Source organism: Alternaria triticimaculans (genome assembly GCF_023758025.1).
Source record: "Alternaria triticimaculans strain BMP 0046 chromosome Unknown scaffold_23, whole genome shotgun sequence".
Taxonomy (NCBI): Eukaryota; Fungi; Ascomycota; class Dothideomycetes; order Pleosporales; family Pleosporaceae; genus Alternaria; species Alternaria triticimaculans.
In genome coordinates this window covers 290,089-311,156 of record NW_026055980.1, presented here as the reverse complement: position 1 = coordinate 311,156, position 21,068 = coordinate 290,089, and the positions used below count along the sequence as shown (strand labels likewise).

Genomic DNA, 21,068 nt, shown 5'->3' with positions numbered 1-21,068 from the left:
ATAGTTTCTTAATGTCCCGTCCAGTATTGGAAACAGTCGACAAACCCCCCAGCCACTGTCCGGACAAGGTCGGGAAGGCTTTCGCGAATCCAGCCAAACCAGCACGCATCGCACGACCATACGCATCGACAAAACACCCGTCGGGTCCGGGGCCCTGGTACACGTCCAAGAAGGCCACCCTACGGCGCCAGCGTCATCAATATTATAGCCACTCAACATGTGTAAAGGTGTTTGTATATCTCAATGGGTCACTCGATGGGCTTACAAGTCAGTGCCCCAGCCTCCCCGTTCATGCAAAGCGTTGTAATGGGCCATGATTGCCATGGTCAAATCAAACACATTACATACAGGACCGTCAAGCTTCTATAGATCACTACTTGTTAAGACACCGATGTTCATATAACGACTCCATCAGGATAAATCGTCCGGATTTCCGAATCATGAAGACTCCTGCGCTCTTTCCAGCGCTTGAGCAACCCGCATGCGCGAGGCGTCCAGCCAGGAAACGCGATAATCGCCGTGAACCCGCTCATCTAGGCTAATCATGGTCAGTTTCACATACCAGTGACTCTGAAGAATCACCCGATGTCGGACGGTTCTTGACTTTGCGAGATTGTGATTATGCATTCGCTGTCGGAACAGAGAATGGTCGTCTTAGGCGTGCGAATCGATCCTGTTCAAGCTCGTCTTCAAAGGGATGTGGTCATTGGCGATACCTTGGTCATGGCATCTGCGCTCGGCGCTGGAATGAATGTTACTCATCAACGTTCCGCACACATACTGTAGCGCGAACTTCATCGAAAATGTACGTATGAAGCGTTCGCTCGTGATCATGCATTTTACAAGTCTACAGGTCGATCACTAATCTCCATATTCACCGGCATCGGCTTAGACGACTACTTACTTTCCGATGCGATGTCTCGAATGAGCCTGCGTACTTCATCGTCGTTCATTCGTTCCACTCCCAACAGCTTGTTGTCATCCAACTGCTCCCAGCGTAGCGCAGGGACTGTTCCTGCAGACCATCGAATCATATCACCGATGACCTCCATGTCGATCTTCCCCGCCATCATGGCCTCAGTCGCGGCCTTGAGCTTTTGATCCATGTCTTGGCTCGACTCCTCCCAGCCATGGCTGCCCAGGGTCTCCTTCGCCAGTGCCACCATCTGCTTTTGGCTCTTGATCACGCTCGAGATGTAGAAGGAGCGGTTCTCGGTCTGTTCAGCCTTCTTTAGCACGTTGGCGACGGCAGTACTGATCGAAGAAAGCATCGTCCAAGCCATCGGAATCATTCCATCGTTCATGTATTGAACCTTTTTGCTCCGAATGTCGATGTTGATGAATCCAGTCCGCAGGTTCCAATCAAGGAAAGCTCCATTGGATATGGTAGTGTATGTGATCTTGCCTTTCGCGGCCAGGTCCTTGATGTGCTGATAAGCCTGGTTCTTCCCGTGGTGAAAGAGCGGCGATCTCGCTACGGGGTCCTCAGGGTCAACGCTGAACTCGCCCATTACTATACGATAGACTCCCGCGGAGACAGCAGCTTCGATGATTCGTCCCTGGAGGGTCGGATCGGGCCCAGATGTCGTATCCACGATAGCATCGTGACCGCGAAGGGCTTCGGCAATCGCCGCGGCAGAGTTAGTGTCGACGACCTTGACTGACACGCCAGCAGGAAACTTCTGCTCCTCCTTCCGAGCAATAACGGTAACATTGAACTTGGCTTCAAGAAGACCCTTCAAGACCTCAGACCCAAGACTGCCGGTCGCCTGAGCAATGTCAGTAGACCGCCTTCTCCTGGTACTCGTAGCTATGAACTTACACCTGCAATTGCGACATTCGTGATCTTGCTGGACATGATTGGTGTGCTTGGTGTCGATCTTATGGAGAGTATAGTTTGAGAATGTGGTGGTGGTGTAGGCGATCCTGTTGTTTTGGTGGCTTGATGTGGTCTTTTCTGGTTCTGAGAAGCAGGCTGTGGCGATAGCTATATACATCATCTCGACATCGAAGACTAGGTGAAGTCAACCAAACGTGCGCAGATACCTAGTCATCCTAGATTCGTCCGGATTGCAAAGCATGGCATCAACAGGTTCGCTTTTTCGGCCATAACTCAGTCAGCCTCAAGTTAAGAGTGCCACAATAAGTCCGGTACGCTAGTCGTGCGACGGGACGGCAGGTGCCATACTTCCGTTCCGTCGCATCTCTCGCGGTCCCGTCTGGCTGACACCTGGAGATCGCCTACGTCATTAATTCCAGCCACAAAATCAAGGTGCTATCTCGGGCGGAAGACGTACCGCAGTAGGGCGGGGTTTGAGTCCCCGAGATGTCCACGGGCCTGTTAGGTAAACGCCGACTAAAGCAAGCTAGACCTCGGCACAAGCGCCAACATCGGCGAAGGCCAACGATAATACAGACTATATCAAAGGTGTGGTTTTTCATTTGTGCGCCAAACACGAAACGGTAAAGAGAGCGCGCTCCTACGGAGAAAGTGATAGCTATCGACCGGCAACTGATCAAAAGCGACATCAATCCCAGGCTTCCGGATTCGACCCTACTGCAACTTCTACTACTATATCAAGCAATGAAGTAAGCCTCTCTTGTTTATATTTAGCTGCCGTTGTTAACCAGAACAGGAATAACCATGCCTCGAACGATGAAGCCCCATATTACGACCTAGGGGAATACAGACGAGATGCTCAAACCACATTTCACGAAGCGCAAGCGTGGTTAGCCCGTGGTCTCGTATGGTGCTACTCATTCAACCATGAAGCAGCCATGCAGTGTTTTGAGGCGGCGACTGCACATGATGCGAGTTGCGCATTAGCCCACTGGGGTACTGCTTACGCTGTTGGCCCGAACTACAACAAGTCATGGCGCATGTTCACACCGGAAGATCGCACAAAGTCCATCGAAAAGATACTGAGCGCTTTGTTGCAAGCCAATAACGTCGCGGCCACTGCATCGCCTGTGGAGAAAGCCCTCATCACGGCCCTCAACGCTCGCTTCCCGAAGAGTAACACAGATGTTCCAGACGACCTATCGGCGTTCAATTATGCCTATGCAAAAGCTATGCGCTCGGTCTACGAAGAGTACGGGGAGGATCTCGACGTGGTCGCACTATTCGCCGATGCCGTCATGTGCACTCGTCCGCGTCAGCTCTGGGACCTCAACACCGGGAAGACTACAGGCACAGATGTGGACGAGGCAAGAGCCGCTCTGGAGAGGGGCTTGGCACGTTCCGATGGTCTCAAACACCCGGGTCTGTGTCATCTGTACATCCACATGATGGAGATGTCGCCTTTCCCAGAAGTGGCTTTGCCCGCGGCTGACAGTCTGCGACGACTTGTACCTGATGGCTCTCACATGCAACACATGGCCACACACATCGACACAGCCTGTGGCGACTACCGTCGCTCTGTCGATTCGAACTTTGACGCTATACGTGCGGACGACAAATACTTCGGGAGTGGGGCCAAAGCAGCTCTCATATACAACGCGTATCGATCGCATAACATCCACGCTATGGCCTACTCTGCCATGATGTCTGGTCGGTCTCGGGACGCTCTCTATGCTGCGACACGGATGTCTGAAGTATTGACTCTGGAGTTCATGTCGATCAAAACGCCACGAATGGTAGACTGGACCGAGTGGCAACTTGTAACGCTGCCTCACGTGTTGATTAGATTTGGTCGCTGGGAGGAGATTCTCGAGCTCCCGGAGCCGGTAGATCCGGTTTTACTCTGCGTCTACAAAGCGACAATCCATTATGCCAAAGGGATTGCTCTTGCAGTACTTGGGAGGATCGAAGAGGCACGCCAGGCAAGAGACGCTTTTGAAAAGACACGTCAGTCTGTACCGGAGGACCGCATGTACAGTCCCTCCTCGCCAGCAGAACCCATCCTAGCTGTAGCATCGGCCATGCTGGAGGGCGAGTTGGAGTATCGCAAGGGCAATCACTCTGAGGCATTCTCCGTTTTGCGACACGGCATTAAGTTAGAGGATGACCTTGCCTACGCTGATCCGCCACTTTGGATGCAGCCCGTTCGCCATGCTCTGAGCGCACTCCTTCTTGAGCAAGGCCAATCCGAGGAAGCCGAACTGCTTTATCTAGAAGACTTGGGGTTCAGCGACAGCCAGCCTCGTCGGAAAGCGCGCATCAACAACGTTTGGGGACTGCATGGTCTTTATGAATGTTTCATGCAGAATGGGAAGCAAGAAAAAGCCAAGAGCATACGCCTCCAGCGTGACGTTGCCGTGGCCTCCGCTGATGTTTCCATCAAGTCCTCATGTTTCTGTCGGCTGTCAGCGTCAAGCAGTAAGCAAAACTGTCATTCTACCTAGATAGCAACTTGCCGGATCCGATGAGTAGAACGCTGATGCTTTCACTGTACCTTTTGTCGATAAGTCCATGGCGGGACGCTGTCAACATCAAAGTTCGGTTCTCAATTACTTGGCTTGCATGGAACAAATGTCAATAATGCTCTATCACGTTTATCATCACGACGTGAGACTTCATGCATAATTGATGGCACAGATGAACAACACATGGTAGCATTCCAATGAACTTTCTTTACAGGGATTGATTGAATCCAACACCGTCGTCTGTCTTCGAAAATCACTTTCCATCCAAGAACTGCAGCTCCTCGGCTGTGGAAGTGCGGCCCAACACTTCATTACGCTGCGGGAAGCGCCCAAACCGACGAAGTGCGTCAAGCTTGCTTTCACAGATGCTAGTGATAACACCTTTCAGCTTACCAAAGTCGCTCCTTCGCTTGAGAAGCACGGCGCGATGCTGGGCAAATTCACCGTCCCATCCTTCGACACCCCTCTCTAGCAGCCTCTCATAATCATGGAACATGTCAAAGTGTGCTTTGTGTAACGATTCTGCTACTTCCAGACTCTCGCAATGTTCCATCGGCATGTAAAACCAGAATCTGTATGCCAGTCGGAAGCGAACTTCTGGATTCATTGGAGCACCAGATTCAATTGCTTTTGAAGCTACTGCCAAAGCCAGACTGTCGAAAAGGGTGAAGGCTACACGAGCTTGAGCACCTCGGAAGCAGTTTCTTGGGAGTTGGTCAAGCAATATGATCAGACTGATCCAGTGCATAGGCTTGCATGGCTTTGCTGCTGCTATGATTTCCGCTCCGTTTGGTTCTACGACCTGAATGAGTTCGAGCAATGCGCCAAATTTATCCCTAGGGCTAAGTAAGATTTTGTTCGCGAAGGGTATCTAAAATAGACTGAGTACTTACATGCATTCCCGGTCAAAAGCATCATTCTGTGAGAACCACGGCGCCGAGTCCTCGATGCTAGGGCTGATGATGTGGTCATGGTCTTGGAGATGACGAAACCAAAAGGCTGAAATCTCATCAAGTTTAGCGTGCGACAGGTCGTTTTCGAGAGATAGCTGCGACATGGCTTCAGGGTGATGGCTGCAAGAGTTGTGAAGTAGCTTGGTCGTATGAAGATGTGTGGGGTGGGAAGGCAATCCGGGTATTCTCAACACAGACACGTACTTTACTCAGTCCATGACCTATTGCACGACGCGTGATGCCAAGCTGATATGTCAACAAAGTTCGACTACATTCGTCCGCTGCCGTAGAACTCGTCCGAAATTGCAAGAGGTCGTCTTGGCTTCTATCGGTGTTCGCTGCGGACTTAACCATCTTTCAAAGTCATGTTTAGATCTAGTCGGCCCGTTTACCGGCACCGCTAAGACGAACGTACTTCCGTTCCGTACTGCTAACTGGGTACGCTACATTACCGTTTCTGGAGTCTGTCGACAGATTTGGTAACACTAGACTTGCGACTACGGGTGTTGCCGTCCCCGACTTCGTAAGCAGACTGTCCCAAAGTCGACTTGTTGACTTTCAAACTCTACTCCACGACCAGAGACCCCGGATTTACCACCAGAGTACGAAATACTACATCACGCGCGGTTCATCGAATGAGCCACGCTCGTATCATAAGTAATCGCGATCCACTGCGTTTGCTGGGCATTAGTCAAGGCCTGCGCGAACGAGGAGAAAGTTCGTCCGCCTCATCGACGCAAGACGCGAGACGAAGAGTAGCATGAAAATCTGTTGGAGAAAGTGGCTACGCGTACAGAGCGATAGCTCAATATATAGATCGTTGCAATGACATCCTTTGTGTCCATCACATCTCTTCTCAATCTCCTGCTTGTGCCACCAATCTCGATCAGCTTTCTCGTTCAAACACCTCAAACACAATGCTAGCAACCCGAGCATTTTCGGCTCTGGTGGTGGGCTTCCTGTCATCCAGCTCGTTGGCTTTGCGAACACGTCAGTCCGAGGTACCTACAGATCTTGTACAGCGTGGTCTCGCAGCCATTGGCATCAACTCCAACACGTCCGATGTGCGCAATGTGAGGATCAGTGGCTCTCAATTCCGCACCAAGTCTATCGTCACAACGATAGCCCTGGATGGCATGGACCAAACAGTCGTCCCATATGGTAGCCAGACGATCACGTATTCGTACGAGACAGGCAGTCTGAAGCAGCGCATTGACAAGGTTTCTGGCTTAGGGAGTAGGTCTTCTCTCTTGATACCGTTTGATGGGAAGCTGACTTTGAGACCCTAGCTCTTTGGATGTTTGCCCGACCTGAACTCGAACCTATGGACTACTCCGTAGTAGTACAAGGTGGTGATGACGCGTTTGCTGCTGTGGTCAGGGGAAGCTATGCGCTTTTTGACCCGACGGCTGCTCCAGAAGGCTACTTGGATGGTACTACGTCCACTGAGATATTTGTATCAAAGTCTGACGATCAACAGGATATCTCGCGGCGTATATGATCTCCGATGGTCAAAAGTGGGATCCGTTGCTGCTCAGCAAGATATCTGCAAATGATTCCACCCTCCGTTTCGAGCCGGTGGAAGGAGACTTACTACTTCCAGCAGGTTGGTCATCACCTACTTTGCTTTTCACAACCTTTCTAACTCGGCCGTTAGTGTTTGACCAAGTACTGAACATGTCAATCATCTTCAACCCCGACACTTACCTACCCTTCGCTATCCGCACATACGAAGACCATCCCTTTTTCGGTCCTTCGACGAACGATCTCCGAGTATACGACTTTATCTCGGTTAACGGCCTCATGATACCCCGTCATTACAAGACCATATACAACAACCAGCGCTTATGCATCGACTTCCTTGCAGATGACATATCGGTCAACACTGAAGTCGAGCCATCGTTCTTCGATGTCTCCGTCGAACGCGGCGAACTGAGCATTCCCGTCGTTGACCCTGCCCTGACTGCTGAGATCGGTGAGAAGTACACGAATTACATCTGGTTCGGTCGGAACAACTTCACAGTCGAGTCGCTCAGTGGATCGCAACCGTACGCAGATCTACCCGGCGTCTGGGTCGTCCGACCACCTGGTGTATCCGCGTACCGCCAGATCCTGCTTGAAACTGACACCTATGTTGCTGTTCTGGATGCTCCTGCTGAGATCGTGGCGGTCTTGCTCGAATGGGTCAGGATCAACATTGGAAAGCCAGTGTCGCAGGTGTGGGTAAGTCAGCGATCTTAATCCGCCTAATTACTACTCTGATGAGCTTTACTAACATTGCATAGCCTACGCATCATCATCACGACCACGCTTTCGGTGTCAAGGGCTACGTCCAGAACGGAGCGGAAATCGTCTGTCCTAAGATGGCTGAGTCGTACTACGCCGATATCCCCGGCGCCAAGTTCGAAACCTTTGAGTACGTTATCATCTATGCCCCCCACCAGGCCAAGCGCTAATTTGCTCTAGACGCGGAGCGCCGCACATCATGGAGACCAACGGTTTCAGGGCCACGTTCGTCCACATTGAAGGCAGCATTCATGCCCAAGACCATAGTGTCGCCGTTATTATGCCTGCTTGTCCTACCGAGGACAGCACAGTCGTTGTCTTTGATGCCGATCATGTCACCCAAGCGCAGTTGATGGCAACACACAACGACCATAACGAAATTGCTCAACTGGTCAACGCTATGGTGAAGCACCGGGTAGCGAAGTCAGCGGTGTAAGTTCCCAAAATACGCTCCCGAAACGTGGTCACTAATTCTCGGTACGCAGTCTAGTCTCTGTTCACGGTGACTTGGCCAACATGACTGATGTCTATGACGGGATTGGTTACTTGTTTCCCGACTATACGCCATTTGACTTTGAGTACCGCGGCGACAATTGTACCGTTTGATGAGGAAAGCGAGGAAGGCGACTGCGACTACCTTGCAACGTCGCCTTCTTTGCCTGTGCAATCAGCTGTGCGAGTAGCTACGTCGTCCAATGCAGCAATGGAAGGTCATGTCGAGAAGGTGTCGCCTTTGAGCAGACAGGGTGGTTGTATTGATTGAATCTGGGCCATTACTACCGAGAGGGATAGGCTCTGAGACTAAGTGAGGGGACGCCTTGATACTTAGAATCTGTCGCGGTGAGGTATCCGCATGGAAGCATGAGCGATGGAGGAATGACATGCCAGGTGTTCGGTCGCTACTCAAGCAAGCTTTTAAACTCCACTGCGTGGCACTTCGCATGTAGTTCGGTGCTCTCGTGATATGTCTTATCTCAATCTTCCAGTCTTGGATCCTTTCTATTCCTCTCGCTCATTCTTTCACTCATCTGTGTGATCTCCTCGGACGCGTTACTCTCAATCTTCTGAGATCTTTGATCCAACTACAGATATGTCAGTAAATGACTGCGATAGGATTACCGTAATACTCACCCAATGAACAGCCGCAGTCACGCCAAAGAACGCAAAGACGACCACGATCATCGCGATATACCCTTTCTTCCAGTACGGCGCATCGCTTGCTGGATAGAGTGCAATACCCCAGAAAGTGTACAATATCGACTGCACCATACTCATGATGTACAGCGTGACCGATCGAGAAGCGTCATCACCACTGCGTTGAGAGATCACGCTAGCCCATCCGTAGAGAATGGGGTTGACGATGTACGAGGTACCGGCCAAGTAGAATGCGAAGAAAGTTCCAGCGGTCGGAAGATTGGGTATCAACAACAGGATTGAGACTAGAAGCTGCAGAGCGCCAGCTAGTATAACCATCGGTATGCGGCGATTAGTCATGTCGATAACGTAGCCGGCCCCAACGTTGGAGACAATAGACACGGCCTGTATGCCTAACGGGTAGGTCGTAGTCGCATACGAGGAGAATTTCTCGCTGTTTGCTTTCATCCAGAGCAAGAATAGACCTTGCAGAACGATGGCTTCCAATGCGCAGGCTACTACTGAGTAGAGAGTAAAGATGTAAATGTCCGGTTTGGCTAACAGTCTCTTAACAAGGGATTTGAGACTGATGTCATGGCTCCAATCTTTCTTCGGTGGCAGGCGACCTATTGCTAGCTGAATTTCCTCTTTGCTGAGATAGGGGGCATCTGTAGACTCCGGCAAGTTGGGGAAGAACATGAGTCCGAAGATGCCGAAGGGGATTCCCATTGCACCGTCTGAAAGCGATTAGTGGCGATGGTCTACCTCAAGAGGTGGACGTACTGATAATAAACACCCATTGCCATCCTTGAAGCGAAGTCTGACCATGCAGACTCTCGTTCATCGCGGTCATCATCACACCAGCGAACATGCTGCCAATCTGCCCAATAGCCGTAAAGATGGCTGTACGTTTGGCAATTTCCAAAGGCTTATACCAGCTACCAAGGATATAGATGGTGCCGCTATAGAGACTTGATTCGAAGAAGCCCTGGAAGAACCGAACTACGCATAGCTGGGCGTAGGTCTTGCATGCCGCAGAGCACATTGTTAGGCCGGACCACACTAGCAATGTGAAGGGCAGCCAGAACCGGGGCGCGACTTTCTGAAGGATGAGGGCATGCGGTATTTGACCAACACAGCTGCCCGCAGTAAACATGGCAAGCAGAATGCTGTATTGGTCGCCCTCGAGTCCGAGAGACTCCTTCAATCCAGACACGTAGGCATTGGCGAAAGCGCTGCGATCAAGGTAGTTGAAAAAGTATGCAGCGCAGCAATACACCTGGGATACCATCAGCTGCCATTATGTCAATTGATATCTTCTCCCCACCAGTATAAAGCAATCTGCGGTTGGTTAGATGCGCAACGTGGGGATCTGACGGGTGGTCCGACGTACCGAGCTTGCGAACCAGTCGCCTTTCGAGATCTACCATGTTGTCTAAGCGTGTGTAACCAGACCGATCATGGTGAGAGCGAAGCATAGCTATTGCATTCATCTGAACTCATGCAGGGACGGCGCGATGTGGAGGTCACGGTGACGGTACCTTGCTGGCCACAAACGAGCCAATCATGTCGCCGATTTTGCTAAGCATGAGCAAGTTTCCGTTATCGTAAGAGAGGGTCCTGCCGCAGCCAAGTCGCAAAATTTCGGGGGCGACTATCGTGACCCGTCGACCACGCTTGCCTGGAATAGACACAGAGTCACTAGCTTGGGTGTGGCGCCGCTACGGGGGGATCTCACGATGGCTGCCTTCACGTGCGCGATAATCAGGCACCACAACCACGACAATGCGCACAGACTCCACGGCCCGATATGAGGCTACGGGAGAATCGCACTCACCAGATCTCACTAGATCTCACTGAGCGACCAAGATCTCTATCAACTCTCCGCATCACCAGCCCAAACCATAACCAAGCCTCAGTCTGAGTCAAGGACGTGCTTTACTCTACGTCGATACAACCCACCACCCAGGTAGCTACATACCACCTTCAATATGGCCTTCAAGATGGCGACCACTCCACACATTGTCGCCCCCACAGCCCCCCACACCCACACCATCATCTTCCTCCACGGCCGCGGCAGCTCCGCCAAGACCTTCTGCTCGGAGCTCTTCGAAAGCGAGGACTCTTCCATCAAGACATTCACCGACATCTTCCCCGGAATAAAATGGGTCTTCCCCAACGCCCCATCATCCTGCGCAGTCAGCGAGCGAGAAGTAATACCACAATGGTTCGACATGACATCCGTGCAACGGCCCGATCAAGACGCCGAGTCACAGAAAGAAGAATTATGGCAGAGCGTCGCGCAGATACTAGAAGTCCTTGAGGAAGAGATGAAGCCTGTGGGATTGCGCAATGTGATTATAGCGGGGATGAGTCAGGGGTGCGCTACTGGTATTTTCACTCTGGTCACTTCTGGTATCCGCGTTGGAGGGTTCATGGGACTGTGTGGGTGGTTGCCGTTGGCGGAGGAGCTATCTACTCTTATGGGTGTGCCTGGACGGGAGCGAGGTGTGTTTGAGATGCCATTGCTTTTGCAGCATTGCAAGGACGACGAGGTTGTACCCTGGAGGAATGGGGAGAAGCTTAGGAAGAAACTTGAAGAGTGGGGTGGGGTTGTTAATTGGAAGTGCTTTGAAGAGGGCGGGCATTGGCTTAATGAGCCTGGGGGTATGGATGGGTTGGTGGAGTTTGTTCAGGCGGTTATGAGGGCTTCGCCTTTCCCTATACCTGTTAAAGAGGAAAAGAAAACAGAGGAGAAACCGAAGAGCAGAGATTGGTAGAGCGGTGTAGACTTCTAGGAGGCAAGTGTTTGGATGTTTCCCTCTGGGGGGGTGCATGGCTAAAGGAGGACTTCGTTGTAGATATTGTTTCATTTCCATATATGGCTTGAATAGACCTTGGAATGGAGATTGCACCCCTACAACCTCTCCCTCGGTGCCTTGCCCTCCATCGTATTCGTTATCCTGCATCTCCCCTCCACACATCCAGAGTATCTGTTTACAGCAAAGTCTTCCCACTTCTCAAAGCCTCCAAATCACCCATGGTAAACCTCACATACCGATCCTCACCCGGCTTCATCCACATAACCATATCATCACCACCACCCACAACCTTAGTGCCAAACTTATCAATCTCCATGCCCTCCGCCCGCAGCGGCGCCTTGTTCTGTTTCTGGTTATCCGTATTACTCGCTTCCTTGACCAAGCGCAAGAAGACCGGTACTGCGTATCTCGGTAGTTTACTCCTCGAGTACTCCAATAGCGCTTTCCAGTCGAACGTCTCGGGGCTGACGCCATCAGCAAGCCGGAGAGCGACGCAGCCAGCGCGACCATCATGACCCGGGACAAGTGTACCGTATACGATGGCCTCACCCACACCGGGGTATTGTCCGAGGACCTCTGCTACTTCAGCTGTAGACACATTCTCGCTCTTCCATCGGAATGTGTCGCCTAGTCGGTCAAGGAAGAACCAGCGCCCATCGTCATCTCGCCTTAGCGCATCACCAGATCGGTAGAACAGATCGCCTTTCTTGAACACGTTCCTCTCGAACTTCTTCGCCGTAGCCTTTGGGTTGTTGTGATACCCAGCAAATGCTTCTTCACTCGGTACAGCGACCAAGATCTCGCCACCCTCGTTATACGAATTACGCCTCACGAACCCAGTCTTGGGGTCCCGGAGTAGCTCTCCAGTTTCCGGGTCGATGGGAACAGGTATGTATACGTCGTGAAGAATTCGTCTGATAATAGCACCGTGCTGCGCTACTGTCGTCGCAGTGAAGGGCCCTTTGCTGTGAACAACCATACCCAGAACGCCTTCTGTCGAGTTGAAGAATTCTATTACTTCAGGGACGTTGAAGCGCTCTTTGAACCGGTTCCAGACATCAGGTCGCATGCCGTTACCGTACATGGCGCGTAATCGGTGGTCTCGCTCCCGTGGATGTGGTGGTGCCATAAGCAGATATCGCGCTGCTTCGCCGACGTAAACGAAAAGGGTAGACTGAGAGTCGTGGATATCGTCCCAGAATGTGCTGACGGAGAACTTTCGTCCTATCGCCACGCTAACACCACCTGAAAGTGCTGATAGCACAGATAGGCCACCTGTACCGTGGAATAGCGGCATGCAGCAATACCATCGGTCTCCGTTTGGCCCGGCTTTCTGGTCAAAGGCAAGAGTTTGCGGGTTTCCTCGTTCGTGGAAACGGTTTACCATGAACTTTCCTCCTTTTGGTAGGCCCGTGGTTCCTGATGTGTACAAGAGACATGTCGGATCGGAACCCTTGACGTTCTCTCTGTACTGATCGCCGGGTACTTGAGTGCTGTGCTGCTGAATCTTGCTAGTCAGGTCTCGATCGACCCTGAACGCTGTGACACCCATCTCTTCCACTGTCGTCCTCACACCCTCGAACCGTTCTTGACATCCCTCTTCCTCGTCAACAAGCACAACTTTCACATCCGCGACTTTGAGACAATGCACCAGTCCTTCTCCTTTGAGGTTGTAGTTAAGGTGGGCAGGCGCGGCACCGATGGAAAATAGACCCAACCAGATAACCATGAAGTCTGCGCTGTTCATCATGTAAGTAGCAACCATATCGCCCGGCTTTACGCCTTGAGAGAGAAAGAAGTGTCCCCATTGGACGGCGCCATCGTGAACTTGTTGCCATGTGTACGTTTTCTCCCGCGACCAGATGGCTAGGTTGTTGCTGTAAAGTGGAACGTGAGTCGCGAAAGCGTACCAAGGGGATAGCCTCTTAGTTTTCTCTATGTTGACTTAGCTCCGAACTGCGTCTCGAAGTGAGTAAAGGTATCGCTGAGGCTACATACCGAGTTGCTCATAGTAGCTAGCTGCGTTCTTCTTGAACCTCAATCCCCTCAGGTCCTGTGCAATGTGGTATTTCGCGTTGACGTAGGCTGCTAGCCCGGAAATAGCTGCTACAGATGCAGCAGCCGCTGTTGCATCCATCTTGACTGATCTCGGTCTCGGATTCCTCTTTCGGGTAAATGTTGGACGTGGGTGTGAGAGAAGCACTGGGAGTGAAAAGCTTCAATTCAAGGAGGGAACGCAATGGCCCGACGTGATCGTCTTCCACAGTTGCCGTTTGTCGGTCCTACTGCTAGCTGAGTCCGGAGCTAATAAGATACCGAGGTCGAGTCAGTTTAGTGGGTCTTGCGAGACGCGTAGTGAGTGCGGGGGTGACCTAGCGCGTCGGACATTTGTACAGCGATTGCTTGTCTTTCGGGGAAAGCTTTGCGAGACGTGGAGCGAGGTTTGACTTATGACGGTGTGTTTGCTGTGGCAGAGGCTTGTGGCTAAGATGGCTACAGATCACGGTCAATGTACCAACGATAACCACGATGATCTCAGAATGGCGCTACCCTTGCATGGGGATGACAGCTATATTTCCTTTCTTATCTGAGAAATTGATATGCTGACCTATGGGTGTCATTCGACGCAGCTATACAACGGCTCGAAATCTCTCGATCGCAAAACGCGTCTTCCCAATGTCTTGAACATGAACCTGGCACAACACGGCCATTGTCCTATTTGACTGCCTTCTTCTCCTTCTTGCCAATGTTCTCCGTGCCCGGTGGCACCTTGAGTCCTCCAAACACCAATGCGCCGACTCCGACCATGCCGGCAGCTCCGGTCGCATATGCCGTCTCGCGGCCCGCCCACCAGTAGAGGGTGCAGAAGATGAGGGGTCCGAGGGAACGTCCGATTTGACCTGACATTCGTTAGTAGATGTTCCGATGGAGATGGGAGTCTTGGCTTACCGAAGCTCCGATGGTTTCCCAGCTTGTTGCCTCGCTCATCAGCGCTCGCCTCGAATGACGAGAGACTGTTGAGGCCGGTCACGACCGTCGCACTTGTTACGGCAAGAAGCGCGGCGGCCCCGTATAGTGCGCCCTGCGTGTGGACTCTTCCGAGCATGAGGAAGGCGATGGTGCAGCTTACCACTCCCATTTGGACCACCTTGAGAGGATGCATCCGCCGCACTACGGATCCTTGGAGGAGAGAGGCGACTAAGCCAATGAAGCCAAGCAATCGGCCAGAGTCCTTGGCCTGGTAGGAGAAGAGGTCGTATGTCATGAAGGGTAGCGAGAACTCCATGCCGCTGAAGAACAGGATGAAAGTAAAGTGCGTAGCGTTAAGTAGGAAGTGCGAGTTCGTTCGGCCGCGAGGTTTCGGTGCTTCGCTGCCTTTCGCATGCCCGTTCGTGGTACCGTTCTCAGCCTTGCTCGCCGATGGTAGCGTCTCTGGGAGGCTGATGTAGAGGTAGATGGTCTCTGAGACGATCAAGAACAGAGAGAAGCCCGCCGCCATGGCGAACGGGTTCTTGTCCATGACCTGCAGGGTGGATAGGTATGCGCCCAGCGCTGGCCCGAAGGTGAAAGCGATGCTGAAGCATACGCCCACAAGCGCCATCGTGGAGCCTCTCTGGCTGTCGTCGCTGATGTCGGTCGCGATGGCCATTGCGAGCTGCACGTTGCCCTCGCTCAGCCCACCCACCACGCGACTGGCAAGGAAGGTGCGGAAGTCGGTCGCTGCGACCCAGAGCGCAACGCTGAAGATGTTGCCCACCATGGACCACAGAAGAGCCGTGCGCCTGCCATATTTGTCTGAGAGTGTTCCGATAAAGGGAGACGCGACTGCCTGACACAGCGAGAAGAGCGATCCGAGTGCGCCGCCGAGCAGGACTATGTCGTAGCGGGAGTTGATGGGTTTCGCGAACGAGTTCTTGTACGCATTGAGGCCGGCGAGAATCTTGGAGAGGATCGTGTTCGGGTCTCCGGTTTCATGGTTACGGTAGAACTCGATGAGTTTGGGGAACAGCGGGAGGATGAATGTAAAGGATATCTGTCAGGGTCAGCCCACGCGAGCGGTTACACGCGACGGGGATGACGTACCAAGTCTAGCAGCAGCGAGATGAACAGCACCTTCAACACCCTTTTCCGCAGTGCCGGCGGTACCGGAGTCGTGTCTGAGCCCATGTCGAAGATGTGCGATGGTTATCCAGCCCAGTCGCAAGAACCCCGAAGCAGCGAATGGAGATGTGGACACAAGTAATCGGCGGCAGCTGTCTGGTTAAAAGCAGCGCAGCGAACGAATAGAGGGGAAGGGTCTAGTTCAGCTTGGACTGCAGACCCTCATCTAATGATACACTAGAAATAGAACAAGTCGCGAATTGTGGTCATTGGTGGCAAGCGCCGAAGTGTATTCGGGTCATGACGAAGTTTGGCCGTACGCGGGTGGCTCTGTTCGTGAAACAGGTGGAACAGGTGGGCACGAACCACATACTTGAAACACCACAAGAAAGTATCTGAGGCAGCCACGGCACCCATGCCCACATGGACAGAGTCATTGTACTGGTCTGCTGCGAAAAGGAGATGTGGCTTCTGTGAGCGCGCCATGGCTTGAGCAAGTATCGCAGGCGCGGATGCGACGCTCGAGTAGACAAGCCGAGGCAATGTGGAGCTTCACGTCGATCATCCATCCCCAGCATCACCCGACTAAGCCGATAGCGTACGTGTAGACGGCGACCCTTCCGACATTCCAAATGGTCTACCACAGATACTCGTAACATTCTACATTGTTCCAGGCTCGCGATGGGCAACCCGGAGGCAGATCGGCTAAAGGCAATGGCAGCCGTACAGGCCATGTTCGAGAAGTACAAGTTACTTGCAGCTCGTAGGCCAAAGACCCACGTCGTATGGAAATATCAACACCATTCAAGAAGCCACTATTAATCATAACCAGGACTTTGACCGGGAAGTCATGTTGAATCTGGAGCTTGTGGATGCCACTCTCGATGGTACCGTTACCTATGAGTTCTTCATTGCGCCCAACCTGTCCAACTTGAACAGTATGTAACGGGGCGTTGTCCGATCTGGTCACTATTTGTAGCTAAAGCGTGGTAGACGTTATGCACGGAGGTGCTGCTGGAGTCATATTCGACATGTCAACAACGACAGCACTTTGTCCCCTGGCTCGGCCTGGCTTCTGGGAATTCATGGGTGGTGTCACACGAACCCTTAACATCTCCTATCTCAAGGCTGTGCCAATCAACACCAGAGTGCGGCTCAACAGCAAGGTAGTGAGTATCGGAAAGCAGATGGCCATGATCCGAGGCGACATGACCAGTCTGGATGGAAAGATCACATACTGTACCGTGGAGCACCACAAGGTGAACGCGCCCGTGATCAAAGAGCATCTAGATGTCAAGACAGCGTGGGATGAGGAGTTTGCCAGAGAATGGAAAGCAAAGGGATTAGAAGACGCGAAGAGTAAAATATGATGAAATTGCTCAGGCCAAACGCCGAGACATGAATTTTGTACACTTGCTTCGTAGCATGCTGTGACATCATTAAGAGTCTTTGCTCCATCGTGAATGTCGGCAAAACTGGTATCATATGACCTCCGTCTATTTCCTCTTGTTGAACTTCTTGGATTCTGTAATGGGTCAGTATCGTCCATACACGCCGTCTTGGATGCAGGATGCTTACCAGCAGCAGTCCTCTTCTTCTTGGGCGCGCCCTTTCCTCTCGACTTCGCAACATTGAGGTGCTCCAACCAGTCTTCCTCTTCTTCATCGATGATCTGGTGTTCGGGGTACAGGCTTCGCAATTGACTAATCGTTCCTATCCGCGGCGGGTAGTAGGAAGCGACGGCGGGACCCTTGAGGCGCTGGTGCAGGATGCGCGATCCGAGACGGATGCGTTCGGGGTTGTACGTGGTGTTGAAGACTTTGCATTGGACCTGCACGTGTCAGTGACATAGACAGAGACTTATCAGTACTCATACACACCCTCATCAGGTCCAAGACCCTCTGCCGTGGGACCGCCATTGTGCCTGCGATGCGGGTCTGCGGTGTTGCGGCGATATCTGAAATGTCGCGGAGGTGCCCTTGGCGCTCCCGACTAGCGCGACTGAGCCTCTCACCAACTTGCGAGGCACCAAGCCGTCACCAAGCACTCCCCGAAGACTAACCACAGTTCCTAGCTATGGCGTCGCAAAAACGTGGCGGAGGCTTCAATCACTATGGCCGCGACCAACCGCACAAGAGGCATCAGCCTCAGCCTCAGCATCGCAATGGCGCGAATCACAATTCCCATCCACCCCAGCCTGAGCTCTCGTCCATGGACATGCAGACTGGACTAACGGCTCTGCTGGACAGATTTGTCGCAGAAGAGGCGACTGTCGGGGCAGACAAGGATATCCTCCATCACGCGCACGAGCTCCGCCGCCTACTTTGCGCCCGGGACAACCCAATTTCTGCCAGAGCGAAGCGCGAGCTCGACGAGAAACGGCCTGACAAAGCAGTCAAAGTCGCCATACCCGATTACGTCGAGCGCAAAGTACGCGCCGCCCAGGACTTGCCTCCCTTACCGCCTATCAAAGAACCCCACCTGCACGAAGCAGTCTTCACGCATCGATCCGCCATCTTCGACCCTAGCATCCCCGGCTCCACGCTCGGCGGTGACCTCAGTCTAGACTACGAGCGACTCGAACTCCTCGGCGACGCCTACATCGAACTCATTGCCTCCCGCGCCCTCTACAACCGCTTTCCACACGTCGACGTCCCAGACCTCTGCACCTGGCGCGAACGATTAGTCGAGAACTCGGCTTTGAGCAAGTTCTCCAACGCCTATGGGTTCCCAGACCGGCTGAAGCATCGCTCTCAGTGGGACAAGAACTCCAAGCAATATCAAAAGGTCGTCGCCGACATCGTCGAAGCCTATGTTGCAGCAATCGTGCTGTCCGATCCCGAGAATGGATTCGAAACCGCAGAGACATGGCTGACTGAGCTCTGGGCACCACAACTTCTTGGCTTCAAGGAGAAGATCATCGAGAACCCTCAAGCCAGAGACCAGCTCAACAAGCTTGTTCTCGGCAAAGGCGTCAAGCTCATCGCCAAAGAGGAGAAACCCATGACCTACGACTCGAACAGCGTACAGTGCTACCACATCGGCATGTATCTCACCGGCTGGGGCTACGACAACGAATGGCTCGGCAGCGGCGATGGACAGAACAAGGTACAGGCTGGTGTTGCCGCGGCCGCAGACGCCCTGAAGCGGAATAGCCCAGTACTGCAGGACGCGATACGGCAAAAAGACGAGTTGAGAGCAGCGCGCCTGAAGGAACAAGAAGGGAAAGACGAGGCTGCAGGAGGCACTGAACCGCAGAACACCCTCAGCACTGGACCGTCAAATGGTAAAGTGTCAGACGATAAGGATGCTACACAGAAGAAACGGAAAAAGGAAGATGACGATGCATCGCATGAAAAGAAGAAGCACAAGAAAGAGAAGAAACACAAGGCTACGGCTGACAATGGCAGCTCCTGACCGCGTCGTGTCACGACGACTGTCAACACCCCTTGCTCTCTGAGTGTGACTTAATGAGGGCCACCAATTCTCGTAGCTAATACACGATCTTATCATGCAGTCGATGGCTAGGTAGGTAGGTAGGTAGGTAGCCATCAAGACGTATTCTCTTCGCTCGATGCTCTCATTGTAGTCTCGGGCATCCCAGGCCTGTCCTCCATCACAATGGTTGAAAACTCGACGCAAATAAGTAGTTTGACCTGCTAAACTCCCGTCCCGTCACAATCATCTATACGCAAGAACACAGCACATCAGCGCAGTGTATGCCTGATTGCCTCTATAACAATTCTGGACTATACATACTTAGACGAAGAGATCCGAATATTCAGTAGCATACATCGAATGCAAAGATCCTATTCCCATCACTCACTTTACTCAAATCTGATGTAACGCATTTCGCGCCTCCAGCTTTTACTTCCTACGAAGTCTTTGGTATGCCTGCCCTTAACGCCATGTTTTCCCAAAATCCTCCTCTACTTCTTCAGCGCTCGCCCAGCGATGTCCTTGCGATACTGCATCCCCTCAAAGTGTATGCACTCGACGCCCTTGTAAGCCTTCGCAACAGCTTCTTCCAGTGTAGGCGCCGTAGCCGTCGAAGCGATGACACGACCACCGGCGGTCTTGAGCGTGTTATCCGAGAAAGAAGTTCCGGCGTGGAAGAGGACAACATCTATGTCACATTAGCACCATCACAACCTTCATACATAGAAAAAAAGAAAGGAGACTCACCCTCAGGAACATCATCCAACCTCATAACCGTACCCTTCTCATAACCCCCCGGATACCCCCCCGCAGCCACAACAACCGTCGCCGCACTCCTACCCGACACATTAACATCCACACCCTCCAGTCTCCCCTCCGCACACGCCGCCATAACCTCCGCTAAATCCCCCTCCATAAGCGCCAACAAACTCTGCGTCTCTGGGTCTCCAAACCGGACGTTGTATTCGAGTACCTTCGCCCCGTTCTTCGTCATCATCAGCCCCGTGAAGAGCACGCCTTTGAACTCGAAGCCCTCGGCGCGCATGCCGTCGACGGTGGGTTGCAGGATCTCTTTGTCGACGCGCGAGAGTACGTCTTTCGGTGCGATAAGTGTGGGCGCGTATGTGCCCATGCCGCCGGTGTTGGGGCCTTGGTCGTTATCGTAGATACGCTTGTGGTCTTGTGCGGGTGGGAGGGATTTGATTGTGCGGCCGTCGCTGAAGGTTAGGATGGATAGCTCGTCGCCTTCGAGGAACTCTTCGATTACGACTTCGTCGCCTGCGGTGCCGAATTCGCGGGTGAGCATTATGTCTTTGAGCGCGGCGTGGGCTTCTTCTTTGGTTTGTGGGATTATAACGCCCTTGCCTGCTGCGAGACCCGAGGCTTTGATTACGACGTTGTGGGAGATGGAGTCGAGATACGCTTTCGCGTCGTCGTATTTGCTGAAGTTTTCGTAGGCGGCGGTGGGGATGTTGTGCCGTTTCATGAAGTCTTTGCTGAAGGTCTTGCTGCCTTCCATGCGCGCGGCGGCTGCGCTGGGACCGAAGGCTTTGATGCTTGGGAGGCCATTGTCGCGGAAGTAGTCGACGATGCCGGCGACGAGGGGTGCTTCGGGGCCGGGTATTAGGAGGTTGATGTTCTTTTCTTTGGAGAAGGCGACGAGGCCGGCGAAGTCGCTGTCTTTTACGGTGGTTACGTTGGTGACTTTGTCGGAGAGAGTTGCGGTGCCGCCGTTACCGGGGCAGACGTAGATGTGCTCGATCGAGGGCGATTGCAGGAGTTTCCAGGCGATGGCGTGTTCGCGGCCGCCGTTGCCGACTAGGAGAACGCGGTGAGATTCAGACATGATGTGTTGGATGTGTGCAATTGCTTGTTGCGTCGTGGGAGTGTTTGCGCCTGGAAATTTTTGGGCGCGCATGCCCCGCCGTGGGGTAGCATGCAGGGATCTGCGGGAGTGAGGTCACTCAGC

General features: G+C 52.7%; 11 protein-coding genes across 11 annotated transcripts; 5 read left to right on the top strand and 6 right to left on the bottom strand.

Annotated features, from left to right (window-relative positions):
* Positions 1-896: 896 nt before the first annotated feature.
* J4E78_009825 (uncharacterized protein) lies at positions 897-1,858 on the bottom strand (the record flags this gene model as incomplete). The annotated part of the gene is made up of 2 exons (XM_049370411.1): positions 897-1,769; positions 1,823-1,858. The coding sequence occupies 2 exons, from the start codon at positions 1,856-1,858 to the stop codon at positions 897-899; spliced, it is 909 nt and encodes a 302-aa protein (XP_049217961.1).
* A 726-nt stretch (positions 1,859-2,584) lies between these two features.
* J4E78_009824 (uncharacterized protein) lies at positions 2,585-4,344 on the top strand (the record flags this gene model as incomplete). The annotated part of the gene is made up of 2 exons (XM_049370410.1): positions 2,585-2,589; positions 2,637-4,344. The coding sequence occupies 2 exons, from the start codon at positions 2,585-2,587 to the stop codon at positions 4,342-4,344; spliced, it is 1,713 nt and encodes a 570-aa protein (XP_049217960.1).
* A 1,891-nt stretch (positions 4,345-6,235) lies between these two features.
* Positions 6,236-8,040, top strand: J4E78_009823 (uncharacterized protein; the record flags this gene model as incomplete). Its single annotated transcript, XM_049370409.1, has 5 exons — positions 6,236-6,554; positions 6,608-6,751; positions 6,799-7,541; positions 7,604-7,734; positions 7,785-8,040. The coding sequence occupies 5 exons, from the start codon at positions 6,236-6,238 to the stop codon at positions 8,038-8,040; spliced, it is 1,593 nt and encodes a 530-aa protein (XP_049217959.1).
* A 538-nt stretch (positions 8,041-8,578) lies between these two features.
* On the bottom strand, positions 8,579-10,168 carry J4E78_009822 (uncharacterized protein; the record flags this gene model as incomplete). The annotated part of the gene is made up of 5 exons (XM_049370408.1): positions 8,579-8,686; positions 8,736-9,475; positions 9,522-10,017; positions 10,066-10,079; positions 10,132-10,168. 5 exons carry the CDS (start codon positions 10,166-10,168, stop codon positions 8,579-8,581), a joined length of 1,395 nt encoding a protein of 464 aa, XP_049217958.1.
* Positions 10,169-10,729: 561 nt separating this feature from the next.
* On the top strand, positions 10,730-11,518 carry J4E78_009821 (uncharacterized protein; the record flags this gene model as incomplete). Its single annotated transcript, XM_049370407.1, has 1 exon — positions 10,730-11,518. One exon carries the CDS (start codon positions 10,730-10,732, stop codon positions 11,516-11,518), a length of 789 nt encoding a protein of 262 aa, XP_049217957.1.
* A 217-nt stretch (positions 11,519-11,735) lies between these two features.
* J4E78_009820 (uncharacterized protein) lies at positions 11,736-13,697 on the bottom strand (the record flags this gene model as incomplete). The annotated part of the gene is made up of 2 exons (XM_049370406.1): positions 11,736-13,426; positions 13,559-13,697. 2 exons carry the CDS (start codon positions 13,695-13,697, stop codon positions 11,736-11,738), a joined length of 1,830 nt encoding a protein of 609 aa, XP_049217956.1.
* A 578-nt stretch (positions 13,698-14,275) lies between these two features.
* Positions 14,276-15,727, bottom strand: J4E78_009819 (uncharacterized protein; the record flags this gene model as incomplete). The annotated part of the gene is made up of 3 exons (XM_049370405.1): positions 14,276-14,460; positions 14,510-15,593; positions 15,644-15,727. The coding sequence occupies 3 exons, from the start codon at positions 15,725-15,727 to the stop codon at positions 14,276-14,278; spliced, it is 1,353 nt and encodes a 450-aa protein (XP_049217955.1).
* A 615-nt stretch (positions 15,728-16,342) lies between these two features.
* On the top strand, positions 16,343-17,031 carry J4E78_009818 (uncharacterized protein; the record flags this gene model as incomplete). The annotated part of the gene is made up of 3 exons (XM_049370404.1): positions 16,343-16,444; positions 16,494-16,599; positions 16,655-17,031. 3 exons carry the CDS (start codon positions 16,343-16,345, stop codon positions 17,029-17,031), a joined length of 585 nt encoding a protein of 194 aa, XP_049217954.1.
* A 126-nt stretch (positions 17,032-17,157) lies between these two features.
* Positions 17,158-17,580, bottom strand: J4E78_009817 (uncharacterized protein; the record flags this gene model as incomplete). The annotated part of the gene is made up of 3 exons (XM_049370403.1): positions 17,158-17,186; positions 17,240-17,492; positions 17,542-17,580. 3 exons carry the CDS (start codon positions 17,578-17,580, stop codon positions 17,158-17,160), a joined length of 321 nt encoding a protein of 106 aa, XP_049217953.1.
* A 157-nt stretch (positions 17,581-17,737) lies between these two features.
* On the top strand, positions 17,738-19,078 carry J4E78_009816 (uncharacterized protein; the record flags this gene model as incomplete). The annotated part of the gene is made up of 1 exon (XM_049370402.1): positions 17,738-19,078. One exon carries the CDS (start codon positions 17,738-17,740, stop codon positions 19,076-19,078), a length of 1,341 nt encoding a protein of 446 aa, XP_049217952.1.
* A 512-nt stretch (positions 19,079-19,590) lies between these two features.
* Positions 19,591-20,945, bottom strand: J4E78_009815 (uncharacterized protein; the record flags this gene model as incomplete). Its single annotated transcript, XM_049370401.1, has 2 exons — positions 19,591-19,787; positions 19,847-20,945. 2 exons carry the CDS (start codon positions 20,943-20,945, stop codon positions 19,591-19,593), a joined length of 1,296 nt encoding a protein of 431 aa, XP_049217951.1.
* Positions 20,946-21,068: the final 123 nt, after the last annotated feature.